This window comes from Pectinophora gossypiella, chromosome 5, assembly GCF_024362695.1.
Source record: "Pectinophora gossypiella chromosome 5, ilPecGoss1.1, whole genome shotgun sequence".
NCBI classification, from domain to species: Eukaryota; Metazoa; Arthropoda; class Insecta; order Lepidoptera; family Gelechiidae; genus Pectinophora; species Pectinophora gossypiella.
The window spans coordinates 5,551,067-5,567,902 of record NC_065408.1 but is presented as its reverse complement, the minus strand read 5'-3'; the positions used below and the strand labels follow the sequence as shown (position 1 = coordinate 5,567,902).

General features: G+C 37.8%; 1 protein-coding gene across 8 annotated transcripts in view; it reads left to right on the top strand.

Annotated features, from left to right (window-relative positions):
* The first annotated feature begins 1,149 nt into the window (after window positions 1-1,149).
* The window catches only part of LOC126366836 (PDZ and LIM domain protein 3), a 45,139-nt gene continuing 29,452 nt past the window's right edge, over window positions 1,150-16,836 (top strand). For 2 of the 8 annotated variants that reach the window (XM_050010147.1, XM_050010146.1), the window contains exons 1-2: window positions 1,155-1,304; window positions 2,465-2,619. In XM_050010147.1, the coding sequence (XP_049866104.1) occupies window positions 2,491-2,619 (129 nt within the window). In that variant the 5' untranslated portion in view covers window positions 1,155-1,304; window positions 2,465-2,490. Of the gene's footprint in view, window positions 1,305-2,464; window positions 2,620-11,740; window positions 11,943-16,836 lie in introns of those variants that run through there. The other 6 variants (XM_050010148.1, XM_050010144.1, XM_050010142.1 and 3 more) reach the window with 6 other exon arrangements.

The following is a 16,836-nucleotide window of genomic DNA, read 5'->3' as shown; positions in this document are numbered from 1 at the left end:
TTCTACTAAACGCCAAAACACGAAATTACTATGGAATTTGTACGAAAAAGCATACTTTGACGCCAGAGAATAACGTGACGTATTAAGTTTTTAGGGTTCCATAGCCTAATGGCAAAAAAAGGAACCCTTATAGATTCGTCATGTCTGTCCGTCCGTCCGTATGTCACAGCCACTTTTCTCCGAAACTATAATAGCTATACTGTTAAAACTTGATAAATATGTGTACTCTGTATACCGCATTAAGATTTTTACGCAATGATAGAAAAAAACAATAAATTTTGGGGGCCCCATACATAGAACTGAAACTCAAGAAAATGTTTTTTGTTACTTTTAGGTCTGTTATTTAGTAATTAAAATTTCATAATTTATCTTGAAATGACCCAATTGATGGTGTCACTAAAAACCGAAAAGAAATTGGATGTCATTCAAAAGAAGTCCAATTTGATCTAATTTATGGTTTTAAGACATATTATTTCCGTGCTATTGCGAGAAACATCCGTCAGTTCACTGAACTCGAATACGCTGTAGTCGTTCGAAGTGGCTTTCTTGCATATTTCTTAAATATTGGAAAAGAAGTTAACGAAGCTAAGATGTCAGTAGGTTCCTTCTAAATATCGGAAGTATGCGGACTCGCAGCGGCAATAATATAGCTTTGGCTGGCTTATTCAATTTTATTTAATAAGGCCTGGTCCTTCCATTCCAGTTTTGGACGAGTTACAAGAACCAAGGTATTTGGGGTCTCTAATGCCATATTTCAGATCTTTCACATCGTATACAATTTGGTAATAATAATAATATGCAGCACATAGCTCTACAAACTTTATAAAACCTAATCCTAAAAGTTCAATGAACTTTTGAATAAATTTTGATGTGAAAATGTGTTCTTTTTTACGAGAAAATAAAATTTCGCTAATTTCGTTTTCGGGAGTCACTTTTTTCTTTGGTAATCAGAAAGATATGAGATTTTTCAGCGACGTATCTAGGCCGCCCAACTTATGTGGTATCCTGGATACGTCAATTTCACCGTTGTGAAAAGTATTGCTGTAACGTTGGCAGTTGGGAAGCACGGGAGCAATGACCCGTAAGTGGCCGTCGTTTGGAAGTTGCGAATTCTGGATTGCCCCAGAAACAGCGCGCGCGCCAGCCTTGTAAATCACTCGAAGCACGACCCGTCGAACCGACGCTCGCTGCGATCTTCGCCGCGAAAAATAGATATAGTTTGATGTTGCCCGGAATAATTCGTGATAATAGAGCACTGGTCGAGCGGCGCTGAGAAGGGAACGACGCGACACGGACGCCCCCTGGTGAGTCTCAAGCCCTACCACAACTTCCAGTCCAGGTGGCCTTGTGTGTGATTTATTTATTACATTAAATATGCTGCCAACCTACGGATGTGAAATGAAATCCGCGAGTGATTCGTGAACGCCGATACGTCATTCCAAGTTTCAGTGGACGTGGATGCTGCCAAATTACGTCAAAATTGATAGGAATATTTGCAAGGAACCAAGGGCGGTGGTTATGAAATAATTTGTTATTTACGAAGTGTCTTGAGAGTTTGAATTTGAAATTGGAAATGCCATCTGTGCTTCTGTCTTTAATTACTTCAGCCTTCAAGGGGAGTGATCAAACATTCCTAAGCAAAAACATGTCTCATGGCTTTGGTTTAAAAACGAGACCGAGGATTTGGCATACCACGTCTGATGTGATCAACGCACTAGTTATTTTATTACGACAATATATAAAGTGAAATGCGAACGAATATAACTCTATTCAGAATCTTACTGTTGCCGACGTCAGTAGTAAATTAATCTTTGTTTGGCCGCATTTTAGTGTTCTACTGGTCGTCTGCTGTTAACGATCTTTCGTGTTTATTGCTATTGAAATTATAGAAATTGTAACTACTAAGATAGCATATTGAAGACATTTCTAGTATCTTTACATATTCTATAGCAAATCTAGGGTTATTCTAACCGCGAGCAGGGTTCTAAATACGGTAGGTATTTAAGTAGTGCAATCTGTGTGTTAAAAGTGAAAATATTGGGGGTATGTGGTCGTATATTAGGTATTTGTCCTTTTAGGCTGGTGGAATGTGGGAGTGGGAGCGAATAAAAATATAGAACGGGTTCAGCCATCTTCCCGGGCATGTCGTAAAAACCGACAAAATGATAGTGTCCTATACCAACATGTTGGATCATTATGGGCTATGGTCTGATGATCCACAGATATGTCAAGTTACGTTTCTTTCCTTTAGGGATATCGAGCGTAAGTATGTATATGTATATACAGGGTGTTAGTGACATAGTAACGAATACTCAGAGTGATGATTTAGACCATGATTCTGAGTTAATATTAAGTGGAATTTACCTATATATAATTATCGTGCTCTTTATGTTATGTGTAGAAAATGTAGTGTGCTAGATCGTATTTGATTTAATTTGGTTTACATTTATTTGTTATTTCCCAGTAGTGTGGTGTAGCATAAGTAGCAGCATGCCGATGTATCAGAGGCCTCCGTTCTGGCGGGTCCCCCGTATGCGTGAGGACCCAGAAGACGAGCCACGATACGGCGTGCGGAGCCCCCGACCTCACAGCAGAGCTCCACCGCAAAACAGATATAATGTAAGTCGTAATATTGTAATCTTCTACTCTCACTCTCCCACTGTCTTTCTTCTTCTCTCTCTTCTTTCTCTTCCTCTTCTCTGCGGGTTTTGTGATTAATGACCAACTTCATCACCCTTGTTGCCATGGCTCTTGTGACGACTACATACTGATGGCCACAGTAGCCGGAACAGACTGCTTTACGTGCCTTTCGAAACACGGATCATCTTACTTTCAGAAAATCATGTGATCAACCTGCAATGTGCTAACCAAACTAGGGATTACAAAGTCATTTCTATGATTTGTCCCTATCGGGATTCGAACTCGGGACCTCCGGATCGTGAACCTAACGCTCAATCACTGGACCACGGAGGCCGTTCAAATCATAATCTCAGTGCAAACATGGCATAAATTTCAGAAAAGGAAAAACTACAAAAGCCGAAGAATGTAGAATTCGATTAAGAATTGAATTAAGAATAAAATATAATATTCCAAATTGTAACCTGCTTGGACGTTAATATCGATGGAAGATATCAACCATTGAGGTTGCAAAGAGCTGTAACAGGTCAGTGTTGCTCTATGTTGAGGTTGACACTGTTACAATCGGAACCGTTCCGTTTAATGCACATATATATGTCGTGGCCAGATCATAGAATTGACCATTTCATGAAATGATCGACCATTTCATGAAATGGTCGTATTTCATGAAATGGCCAACTTCAACTGACCATATCGTTGAAACGTCAGCGTTTAATGATATTTCCATCCACGTTTGGCCATATCATTAATGTAGGGTGTCCATGATAAGTGGTGTAATAAAAACGCGAAATAAGATAGGAAATAATGTATTACTCTAGTACAAAGTACAAAAATGTTTAAAAGTCAATTAAAAATTAAAAAGTCGTTTTCGATTAACGGAGTGTTGATGTAGTTGACATATACGCCGTAACTGCATCTCGCTTTGAAGTCGTCGTCATATTTTTTGACACTATTTCATGCCATTGGTCATCATTCAGTATACTTTTCGTGTGTAAGATAAACATACTGGCGGCGTAGGGGTGGCCCTTGGGCCACCCCCGCCGCACCCTAACCTACTGTTATGCCTTGTAAAAATTATAAAAAAAAGGATTATGATAATTTAAATTATGACAAAAACATTTATGCGTTTTAATAGAATCCTGTTTCAAGTAGTTAATGCCATCTGCGGCAAATCTACAATAAGTCACGTCAAAAAAAGAAACTTTACGGACAGTAGGATCGTCTATATTTTTCTTTTTTAAAATTAATATCTCTTCATTCGCAGTTTTAATTATATCATATTTTGAAATCCAATAATAGTCCATTGATTTACGTAGCGTGGTCACTCGACCTTCATTATTTGCCATATAACCTAAAAATAAAAATAAAGTTGCTGCCTACTGTTAATACGAGTTTTTCTTTTCACTTTAGTGTCAAAACATTGCTTCAATGCACTTTTATCTTGTATTTGCTCATTATTATTCGTATTATTCGCGTTCACACAAGAATAATTATTGTCCGCCGCCATTATGCAAAACATAAACAAAGCGACACCAGCGCCACTACCGGTGGATAATGTTACTATTTTACGATATGATCGCTAACGTTTGGCCATATCATGAAGTAATCATGCATTTAGTTGGTCATATCGTTAAACGTTTTGTGTTCATTGATCTGGCCAAACCACATCATGATGTGGCCAACGAATGTTGTTCTATTTCATGAAATACGACCATTTCATGAAATGGTCGATCATTTCATGAAATGATCAATTCTATGATATGGCCACGATATATACATACTTATTCAAATGGTTAAATATTTATTCAAAACGCATGTACGGTGTGGTGTCATAAAACTCCTGCTGTGTGGCTGCAGAAATTGTAATACCGCCCCTGTGTGCCTAAAAGGTGAATTTCTGAGTGTTTTTATATACTTAATTTAAAAGCAACATAAAGACCTTGTTTTATGAGGTTCTTATTTATAGCCAATTATTTAAAACAAACTTTTAATTGCGTTAAAAATTTCAGAAGCACTTCCGAAAATTCACTTAATGATTGACTTCGAATATCGAATTTGTAGTTAGTTTTTTGGCAGGGAAACTCGAGTGTGTCCATTTTTTACCGACTTCAAAAAAGGAGGAGGTTCTCAATTCGACCGTATATTTTTTTTTTTTTTTTTTTTTTTTTTTTTTATGTTTGTTCGGGCATATCTTCGTCGTATATGAACCGATTTTGATAATTCTTTTTTTGTTTGAAAGGAGATATACCCAAGGGGGTCCCATGTCAAGGAAGTCAGGATCTGATGATGGAAGACCAGAGAAATCGAGGGGAATTTTCAAAAATCGTAGGAGCGACTAGTGCGTTTGTAAAGTCATATTGATCAGATCGATCTTTAGGCTTTGGGAAAACTTCCCGACCTTCGAAAACTGGTCAGCATCAGGGAGATACCCTATGGCCTGGCAAAACTATACAACCTGGAGCAATTTTTCTTTCACGAAACGTATTTAAATCTTGATCAAATTCAATCGCCGGTGCAAAAAAACAAAATGGCGGAAAAAAAAGATGGCCGCCATACAAAATTTTGTCGATTTTGGAAGAAGCCCGTTTGGGTAAAAATAATGTATGGGGCGCTTACTCAAAACGTCATGTAGAGTACGGAAATACTTTCTGGTCACCAAAAACTGCTCCGCATCAGAGAGATACTCTACGGCCTGGCAAAACTATCGCACGTGAACCAATATTTCTTTCAGAGCACTTATTTAAATCTTGGTCAAATTCCATAGCGCGTAAAAAAAAACAAAATGGCGGAAAAACAAGATGGCCGCCATACACAATTTTGTTTTTTCAGAAAATGTCTCGGGATATAAAATATATATCGGGGTTGTGATCGGATCGTCATGTTAAGTATGGAAATACTTCCCGATTTTCGAAAACTGCTCCGCATCAGGGTGACACCCTACGGCCTGGCGAAACTATCACACCTGAACCAATTTTTCTTTCACGAAACCTATTTAAATCTTGGTCGAATTTAATGGCCGGTGAAAAAAATACAAAATGGCGAAAAAACAAGATGGCCGCCATACAAAATTTTGTTTTTCCAGAAAATGTCTTGGGGGTAAAAATGATGTATAGGGGTGTGATCGGAACGTCATCTTTGAAAACTGCTCCCAATCAGGGAGACATCCTACGGTCTGGCAAACCTATTGCACCTGGATTTTGTTTGTTTCCACGACACCCATTTAAATCTTGGTCAAATTCTGTCGCCGGTGAAATAAAACAAAATGGCGGAAAAACAAAATGGCCGCCATACGAAGAGGGACACTTTCGAATAAACAGGACACGCGAGCTGCTTTAGCAGCGAGCGAACCACGCGAAATCTACTGTATCTATATGTATGCGTGAGTGTGTATGATAGCAGCTTCCACTGACAACCACATGTGTGTATGTACACATACACATGTGTGTGTGTGTGTGTGTGTGTGTGTGTGTGTGTGTGTGTGCGTGTGTCTGTGTGTGTGCGTGTATCTGTGTGTGTGCGTGTGTACGTGCGCGTGTGCTCGTGTGCGTTAGCGCGTGTGTGAGTGTGTGTGTGTAAACATGTTCATCAATAATAATTGTGATCACTACTAATAATATATTATATTATTATATATGAATATAAATCAGAAAATCTGTCTGTCTGCATCTTTGCTCGGTCTAACCATCACTTAAAATCGTAAAATAAAATAAAATTTTTAACAAAAAAAAAACCGACTTCAAACGCAAAACTAAAAAGCAATAAATAAATTTACTTCGCACAAAGTAATTAGTACGTATTTTCAATTAGTTAATTAATTTATAATTCTGAAGTCGGTGCCAAGTAAATGCTACAACAACCCTACTACAATATCAAATTACTATGTACACACAATATTGTTTAATACCTATATCAAAGCAATTACAAAACAATGTCAAACAAAAAATTACAAAACAATCAGTATTGAAAAATATATGAATCGGTACTTCGTTGTAGCATTTCCTTGGCACCGGCTTCAGATTTATAAAATAATTAACTAATTGAAAATACGTACTAATTACTTTGTGCGAAGTAAATTTATTTATTGCTTTTTAGTTTTGCGTTTGAAGTCGGTTTTTTTTTTGTTAAAAATTTTATTTTATGAGACATATTTGTTTAGCTTGTTTACAAAAAAAGCCAAAGGATGAATCAAGGACAGCATCGAACTCGTCTGCCAAAGATTAAATTCTTAAGTCTCTTAATATCTTAAGGTATAATTACAATTCAGATGATGCCAATTCGTTAAAAAAAAACTTGTGTAACTCTTTTGTAGTTGAAATGATAAGAATTTAAGAAAATTAAAGAGTTTGATTGTTGGTGTGGATAATCAAAATATAAGCGTTTGAAGTTCTCGTATGTTCTTAAATAAGTAAATAAGCAAATTCACGTATAAAACGGGAACTGTCCCCCTATGGGTCTTACTTTAGTATGTTCTGTAAGAGGCTAAGGAGTGACGTAGAGCGCACGAACTGTCTGTCTCGCTCGGGAAGTGCCCTGGGGGTAGACTAATAACAACCTAATTGCTTTGTGAATAGATTTACATCAGCCCATTTCTGGGGGGGTTAAAAAGGCCACATCGAAAGCAATTCATCTAGAATAATATTGCTAATTGACATTTGCTTGCATTGCGCACTTGCCTACATATGCGCAAATGTCAAAATGCAATATTGTTTTTTTTAGATGAAATAACCCTTTTGCCTTATGCCTTTTTAAATTTCTAGATTAAGGAAACACAGACCAGAGATCGCGCAGGTCAGGAGTATGTAAATACTACTTCTTTGTCGTACCACTATGTACTTTTCTTAAACTCTCTCCTCAAAAGTATCATTAAAGAAATACCCAGTGAATTTATAGAAGCGATGACAAATGTATTTCGCCGAGCATTGTTACAAGGCTGAAGTATTTAGCTGCAATCTAATTTGCTACTTGCCAACACTAAAAATAACTTCCGAATATTGCAAGTGCAAATATTATGATATATTATTCATAAACAAGTTCATAATCTAAACTCCATCAAGCCCACTGTGGAGCAGAATGGTGGATTGTGCTCCATATTCCCTTCGGTTGATTGAAGGGAGGCCTGTACGGTCACGAGCATTAATATGTATACACTTTGGTACCATGTCACATTAACTTTTTTGACAAATTGAACTGTAAGTCGCGCTAAATGTCAAATATGTTAGTGCGACAGAGTCCTAAAGTGGGTACATTATATTGCTCATGACTGTACCCATCAGTGGGACGGCAGTCTATATTATGTAAGTACATGAATGATAAGATTAGTATGAGCTCATTCACCTTGTCGCCTTTTCCATCTTAGAAAGAATAAGGTAATTTAGATATAATTTATTGAGCACAACGGACACAAGATACAGAAGTAAAGACAACAAATACAGAAAGACACAACAGGCGGCCTTGTTGCTTTTGCAGGAATTTCTGCCAGGCAACCTTCGGGTACAGAGAAATTTAACATAAGCTCACGACTATATCCCAATTGGGGTAGTCCATCACAAGACGAACTAAGTACCCAAACATCACCAAGCTTTCTGTTAGACCGACGTAAGTAAAAGCACAAATATACTTAATAGTAGCGGGTTAGTGCAGTCTAAAATAAAAATAATGAGCGATATAATCATGAGCGGTTGTGGGTTGTCTTTTTGATGTAGTGGTTAGTGCATTAGGCTTACGATCTAGACGGCCGACTTCGTTTCCCGATGGGGTCTCTGTTTGGACACTTTGGTTAGATTTGGACATTGTTGCCTGAATCACCTGATTTAATTTTTGAAACAAAGATGATTCCGTACTTCGGCTCAGCCGTTGGTACCAACTCGGTACTTCTTCTTCTTTGCAAGTCGATGGCGATCGAAACTAAATTTTTGCTGACCAATAATTGGCCACGCTTACGGCATTGTCAGTGGCTTCGTACAGGTCTTTAATAGTGCAGGTGTTAGGGCACTTAGGACAGCACAAAAGGTGAGCCATAGTTTGTGGTGATACTCCACACTCGCAATCATCGCAACCATCAACCAGGTACTACTGTTGACAAATAATCGACTGCATATCAATTAATAATCGATTATTTTCTAAGCCCCTAAATAATGTAAATGTCGAATAATCGATGAATCGATTATTTGGCAACTCTGCTCGGTACTATTATTTATCAAGGGCTGGTTTTCCCTTTGCGCTTGAAGATCGGAAAAACTTTGGTCCTGCCACACACTTTCAACCGCGCCGTGCAAATCTTATTTATTTATTTATTTAAATAGGTATACCAACAGTACACATATTATAAAGGTATAAAATGCAAGTCTTAAATTAGTTTTTGTATATGTGCTCCAATAGGGTAGTTTCCAACTAGTCAAATCAGTTACTTTTTACTAAACGTCAAAACACGTAATTACTAATGAATTTGTTTGAAAAAGCACACTGTGACGTCATAGAAAAACATGATGAAATGTCGCACTTATTATTACGTTTTTCTTGTTTAAAATTCATAAATAAGTTAAATAGAAAAAAGAAAATGTTTTTCATTAGTTTTAGATGTGTCTTTATTTAGTAATCAGAATTTTATAATTTAATTTGAACCGAGTACACGACCCAATTACAGGTACACACAGCATTCATAATTACAACAACAAAACGTATATATCTAGTTGTATATAATTATAATTAATTATAATTATTAATTATAATTATAAATAAATATGAATAAAATTTAAACAGAAATTTACTTCTAAATTAAAACAGCCATAAATCTTCTTAGCAAACATAAGAGTTAAAACTATAACATATAAATATAGAACAAACTTAAGTATTGTTGGAAACAAAAGAAATACAATTAAAAATAAAATTACAGAAATAAAATTAAAAATACAAATGGGGAAATGTACATTATGAATTTATGATGATACAGAGTTAGTAATATGCCTCAGTATCTTAGCTTTCAATGTGTGAATGGAATCTTATACGACTTATGAGATAAGGCATGATCATCGTCTCGATATCGTTATCCCATTTTTATCAAATTTGACAGGTCCGGTTTTACAGAAGCGACTGCCTGTCTGACTTTCCAATCCGAAGGGTAATCCGCCCAACACAAGTTAGGATTAGGCATGATAATGTATGTAAATCATTAAACAAAATATTATCGATCACTTTATATGCTCGAAGTACTGTCATTAGCCATAACTAAAAAGCGTTCTACCTATGTGTCACGAGCCAAATATTTGCCATAAGGAAATGTAAATCAAGCATACGTGAATTGAACCGTCTGCCGCTGCCAAAACGTAATATCTTATAGAATGGTCACTATTCATGATTAATGCTCTATTTATAATACCTTCTATACAGGTTGAGTATCGGCGTCCGAAGGACGTAATATACGATCCCGACGACCACTTACTCTCGCCAAAGAGGCGGCCAATCAGCTCGCAACACCAAACACTTCAGAAGCCAGATACCAACACCGCTGGCGTGGTCGACGATTTCCCTCATTCAGCGCTTATCGCTATCGAGCCGCTAGGGTCGATTAATTCTTTCAAATATTTTTCCTCTCAGACGACGCCGCGCCCTGAGCCGAGGTTCGCGCCCAACTGGGCACCCTCAGACATGTTTTTTTAAATTTTGTACCGGATGAGAGCCGTCAGCGCGTCCGGGCAAGTAGTTCCATCTGCGGCAAATCTACAATAAGTCAAGTAAAAAAAATGTAGAGATATATACAGGTTGTTAGCTTTTTTTTTTGACGTGTCGTATTGTAGATTTGCCGCAGATGACATTAACTACTTGGCCGGAACAGGTTGTTAGCGACATCGTAACAAATACTGAGGGGGATGATTCAGACCATGATTCTGATTTGATATCAAGTGGATTTTCCTGACGGAAAATTCTCACAACTTACATAATTTTGCGATGAAAAATGTACTTGATATCAACTCCTAATCATGGTCTGAACCATTCCTCAAAGTTGTCGTTACGATGTCACGAACACCCTGTATATTTGCTCTTACGTCATAGGTACATTAGAATAAGGTTAGTATTTCCTCTGGGAGCTAATTCGGCCTTCTAATTATTTTCATGTTTACGTCATTCATATATCTACATATACCAGGCATGTATCAGAAAAAATAATGTTCTAAGGTGAAGCGTGCAATTATTACCTATGTCAGATGGTGGACTATACATAACATAAAAAACATAAACAGCCTATATACGTCCCACTGCTGGGTACAGGCCTCCCCTGAGTCAACCGGAGGGGGTATGGAGCATACTCCACCACGCTGCTCCACTGTGGATTGGTGGAGGTGTTTTTACGGCTAATAGCCGGGACCAACGGCTTACTCTTATAACTTATAACTTGCCCGAAGCACGGAATCATCTTACTTTTTCAGACAATCAGGTGATTCAAGCTTGAAAAGTCCTTACCAAGGAAAGGACAGTCTCACAAAGTGATTTCGACAATATCCTCATCGGGAATCGAACCCGGACCTCCAGATTGTAAGCCTAATGCTCTATCGACTAGACCACGGAGGTTGTTATGGACTATACAGTTTAATATAAAAAAATAGTCTGCAAATTTTACTTATGATGCCAGCCACATAGAGCAAAGCCTCCAACCTCGATTTTTCACTAACCAGATATATCAATTTAACCACAGCAATGCAAGAGCAGGAGTCAATGCTTGCAACGTTAGTAACCTAAAGACTTATTGGTAACTATATGTCTGGAAACCACTTTGTAAGGGACACCTATACCTACCTATACAGGTACACGTAGCTTTCAATGTTTTGTTTAGAGATTAACAAATTAATACTCTTGTCTACTTCACATCATTAGTAGACGCAACAGGGTATGTCAGATATATCACAGATGCATATGCCATTTATCATAATGATCGTATAACGTTGAGATATAGGGCACGGCCTCTGCTGCGATCCAAACTAATAAACATGAATATTCAACATCTTCTGGAAATCATTTTCCCATAATTTTAGTCAAATTTGGGTCGATTGATGTATGGTGGGTGCAGGGATGCGGTAGGGAGGGGCAGTGGAGTGCGGTGAGACTAATTTTGTGCGCATAACGTCGCGTCTTCTCGGCTTGTTCGCACCGTCCGCGCATCAAGCGCGCGCGCTCGCGTAGTGCATACTTACCCCAAGATGGGGCGGCTACATACCTTCGTGGTGACGCTCCGACGGGAGAGCAGGGACACCAACTGGGGGCTGCGCCTCGTGGGCGGCTCCGACCTGGCCACCCCGCTCATCGTCACCAGGGTACGATAGTGCACCTCACATTCGATGTAAACAAACACTGGAACTGGAACTAAACAAACCCATATTTTCGTGAAGCCACCAAATTGTGCCATTAATTATATTATACGCGGCCGCGTGGGTGCTCAATAGCATCATTCGGACAGTTTGATCTTTTAAACGATGTTTTGTATAAATTAGTATTTCCTCTCCAGTAGGTTCAGAGATTATAGTCGCATCAAAGTCGTATAACAAGAGTCTATCAGGCCAAGTCTTCAAATCAAATCAAATCGTACACGCGTTCATAAACCAATTCAATCTTATCAAACCTTTTCTATATAAATCAAATCAAAGTTTCCTTAACACAAATGCCTCTACCTACCCCCAGGAGCTGCGTGATGGAGTATCCATACCCCCTCCGGTTGACTGAGGATAATTTTCTTAATATTAATTTATGGTTAACAATTCACATTCAGGGTCAATGATCATTCATCGTTCGTACCTTCGTAACACCTCAGTAATTGGTTGTTTAATTTAAATATTTGTCTGCAGCCTGAAGATAATTCTTCTATCGTCATCATTATCTAAGGAATCATTTGAATAACGAACCGGCGGGTTATACTAGGACAACAAAAATCCGGAACGTTGAGTGTCTCTTTTTATCTCGGATGTATTCTGGGAGTATCGGACGTTCGACAGCTGCCGACGCGACGCTGACCCCATTATCATGGACTCTATTCACACGCCAATTTAATTCAAATATTCGTAATGGCCTCTAATTGAATACACGTCAATTTACATATCAAATTGTTGAAGCTCTTCAATTATATCGCGCTGGAACTGCGAACCGTCCGCTCCGTCAACTCGAGTCTTTCTAGGATCATTCGGAAAGTTTTAAGAAACTATGGAAATAGGCGATCTGTTTCAAAACCATATTTTTTTCTTCTCTCGTGTGGGTTTTGATGTCAATAACTGACCTCAACCCGGGTTACTAAAGAGCTGCCGTAGGTCCCTGACTAAATGTCCTAGCTAAATTGGAGACAGTCTCACAAAGTAAATTTTATGATAAGTCCCTACCGGGATTCGAATCGTGAGCCCAATAATCAACCGCTGGACTACTGGGCCGATACAATTACAGTATCGGTTAAAACGCTAAAGTATTGTTTATAAAAAAATGCGGTATCTATTCTAGTTCTAGCCTCTGATTTTCAGTTTGAGCGAGGTGCGAAAATGTTCTATAAATTCCGCGCCTACGTAAAATAACCAGCTGACAAGCTTACCTAAATGTATTTCATAAATTAACCTATTTGTAATTAATATTTTCTAGAATTCAAGTCGTGAGTCACTCACATACATCAGCCAAGAAAACAGTCATAAACTGTTGATTTAAAACTTCAATTTTACCCACTCTTAGATTTTACGATGTTTATCGCAATTTCTAAAAATGTCCGACCAATTAGCTAACTTGTTGCCATGCCCTCCTGCTGTGCAAGAGATCCTAGATTCGATTTCTGGTTCAAAAAATGTTTGTTTGCGGTTTGTCGGGTTGTTTAGTTTTTCTTCTAGAAATGTGTATGTGTATCATTGAGTGCACAGGCAACCTTACCTAGCAATAGAATTACTCATAAGACTTTTTCAAATAAGTACTTCGTTGTAATAAACATTACGTTGTATTTCTTTATTAACATCTAGGGTACAATGTTTACATAGTTCTTACGAGTAAAAGTTACGGATATTCACAACATATTATATTACGGATAACCAACCAGCTTTTGTCCTAAGTTGGTCTTCCTTTTTTTGGTTGTAAATATAACAAGTTGGTTAGGATATTTATTTATTAATAAATTTATTTATTTATAAGTTCTTATACCTAATTTACACCACTATCCAAAACAGACCCAAAGAGCGTGTTAACGCGATAAATTGTTTTTAATGCAGTGTTACAGTAGCAACCCAAAAAGACCCTAGCCTGTGATAGGGTTAGCTACAAATTTCGTCTTAAAACAATGTCATAACTGTTCAGTAGATATAACAAGGAGTTTGGTTTTGCTGGTATCATCACCAATTAATCTTTCATATAGTTTCGAAATTGTGTTTTTCATTTGTTTTTGTTCAGTTTGAACTTCATTTTAGGGTTCACTGACCGAAGTAAAGCAACTAAACAAATCAATACGGATTGTGTGTTCTCTTTATTTTATTTACCTATAGGTTTAAATGCATAAACTGCCTATATACGTCCCACTGCTGGGCACAGGCCTCCCCTCAATCAACCGGAGGGGGTAGTTTTAAATAATTTATGTAGGTTTAAATGCATTTAAGATTACACAGAAACCACGCTTACTACGATTCTGACATACCACATTCGCTTCTTTCACTCTCATAAATATAGCATTTTTTTAGTTAAGTTGTGTTTATTGGTGAGGACCTGTAAATGGCTCTTTGTTTTTTAGTATTAACTATTATTTTGTATCGTTAACTGTTGGTCTTCCAATAAAAAAAAATATCTAAATTTATTTACACCTCACATCCTGTTTCCGGCCAAGTAGTGAGCCAAAGAAGTCATAGCAGCGTTTCTGTAAAAAAACCAGATTGATATATCTATTGACAGGTTTTTAGAGGCCTAATCGTGTAACTACAGATTGATTGAAACTATTAACTCCTGTCAATTTATTTGATATTTTAGCCAATCACATTTATACCTTTCAAGATAAAAACTGAGTTATACAACCAGAGGATCCCTGGTTGGGTTGGTAAGCGATGCATCCCGGTGAAAAACGGGATAATATTAGGTATCAATCAATCAATCATAGGAGTTAGGTTAGGTTAGGTTAGTACACAATTAGCCCTTTGAAAACCTGTCAATAAACATAATCAATCTGGTTACCTTAGATGTGGCCCTACTACTAATATTGTAGATCCCAATATCGATACTCATACTGTTAAGTATGTAGTATGTAATATACATGTAGGGCTACATCTACGATACTAGTACTTCTTCTTCTATCGTGTGGGTCGTGAGGTGGATGACCAACCTCATCAACCCTGGTGCCAGGGTTTTTATTGAGCCGCCAAAGGCCCCTGACGTGACTCAGGTAACGACTACATACTTACATCAGTAAGTAGTAACCGGGGCCAACGACTTAACGTGCCTTCCGAAGCACGGATCATCTTACTTCTGGACAATCAGGTGATCAGCCTGCAATGTCCTAACCAAACTAGGGATCACAAAGTGATTTCTCCCCACCGGGATTCGAACCCGGGACCTCTGGATCGTGAGCAGAACGCTCAACCACTGGACCACGGAGGCCCTACTACTATACTAGTACTAAGTTTTATAATCGCACTATGTACGTTTCGCATTATACGTTTTTTTCGTCCCAAACCAGCCGTCGGGGTATTTGTTTTTCTTATTAAATACAGTCTACAATGTGACTATTAGACTGTTGCTGTCTACGTATAACAGGAACCCATTACCCTACTTCCAGCCCACAAATAGAACCGTTCTCTTTGTGTTACTGATCCGTATCTGTCACTGCGTATCATAAAACTTAAAGAACTTTGAAAAACTATAATGTTATAATGTTTCGTATGATTTTTTTGAAGAGTTATCTCGGTTAGAAATATCGTGCGGTAATTGCGTGGTATGTGTGCGTAACATGTGCGTAATGATACTTTTTATGTGGTAAAGTAAAACATTTTACGACGTTTGATGTTCTACAGATTTTTTGTAAATTTATCAAAAAAAAAATAATAAGTTCACGACTATATCCTAATAGGGGTAGTCACAGGTACATCCATCGCAAGATGTACTAAGTACCCACACCTCACCAAAAGGAGCCGTATCGCCGTGTATAATGGTCGAGCCAACTATGTTTGTGAAAACTAAGATAAATTAATAACTCATTGGCGCAACTCTCGTACAAGGGTTCGAACTAGCTCTGTCCCGTTTGAGAAACAACCCAGTGTACCACAGGACCGTAGTAACTATGGTAACTTAAGTCACTTTAAATGAATTATCTATGTTCCAAAATGATCAGGTGATGGGTTTATAACCTGTTGCTACAGTTCGTAATTTCCGTCTCAAATATCGACAAGAATACTATTTTTCATAGCATAACAGAGCATCACGCCTGTATCTCTGAAGGGGTAGGTAAAAGTGTATAGTATGTATACACCCATTCCTCGCCAGCTGTTTTAATCCCATGTAGGTAATTGGAGGCGAGCCTATTGCTATTAACTGGGCACAAATCCTGAAAACCGCGTGATATCAATTATGTGTGATCCAAATATGAATTGATAAAGTCGAATTCAGTAGTTTAGAGCCCGAGCTGGGATTCAAACCCGTGACACGCGTTCTCCAAACAGGGTTCTCACGCACATGTATCATTACGCACATGTCCACTTTCTTTATTTACTGTACAGTCATGAGCAATATAATGTACCCACTTTAGGACTCTGTCGCATTAACATATTTGACATTTAGTGAGACTTACAGTTCAGTTTGTCAAAAAAGTTAATGTGACATGGTACCAAAGTGTATGACATATTAATGCTCGTGACCGTACAGATTTGCCTTCGTTAAACCTTCTACTTTCATGGATACATAATATACATCTTTTATTTATCTTTGTTTTTGGCTATAAATGATAACCCTTGTTATTATACCCAGACACAACACATCTTCCACCCATTATTATTGTGATCAAAATAAAGTGAAGCGATATATGTACCAACATAATTCTTATACATAATCAGATCCAAATATCAAGCAATAATTATTATTATATATGCCTCTACCATTACATTATATTTTGCTTTTGCTTCTATGCTGTTCTGGGAGCATATAAAAAACATAGAACATGTTCAGCTGCTTCTCTTCCCGGGCATGTCGTAAAAACCGACAGAGGGATTGTGTCCT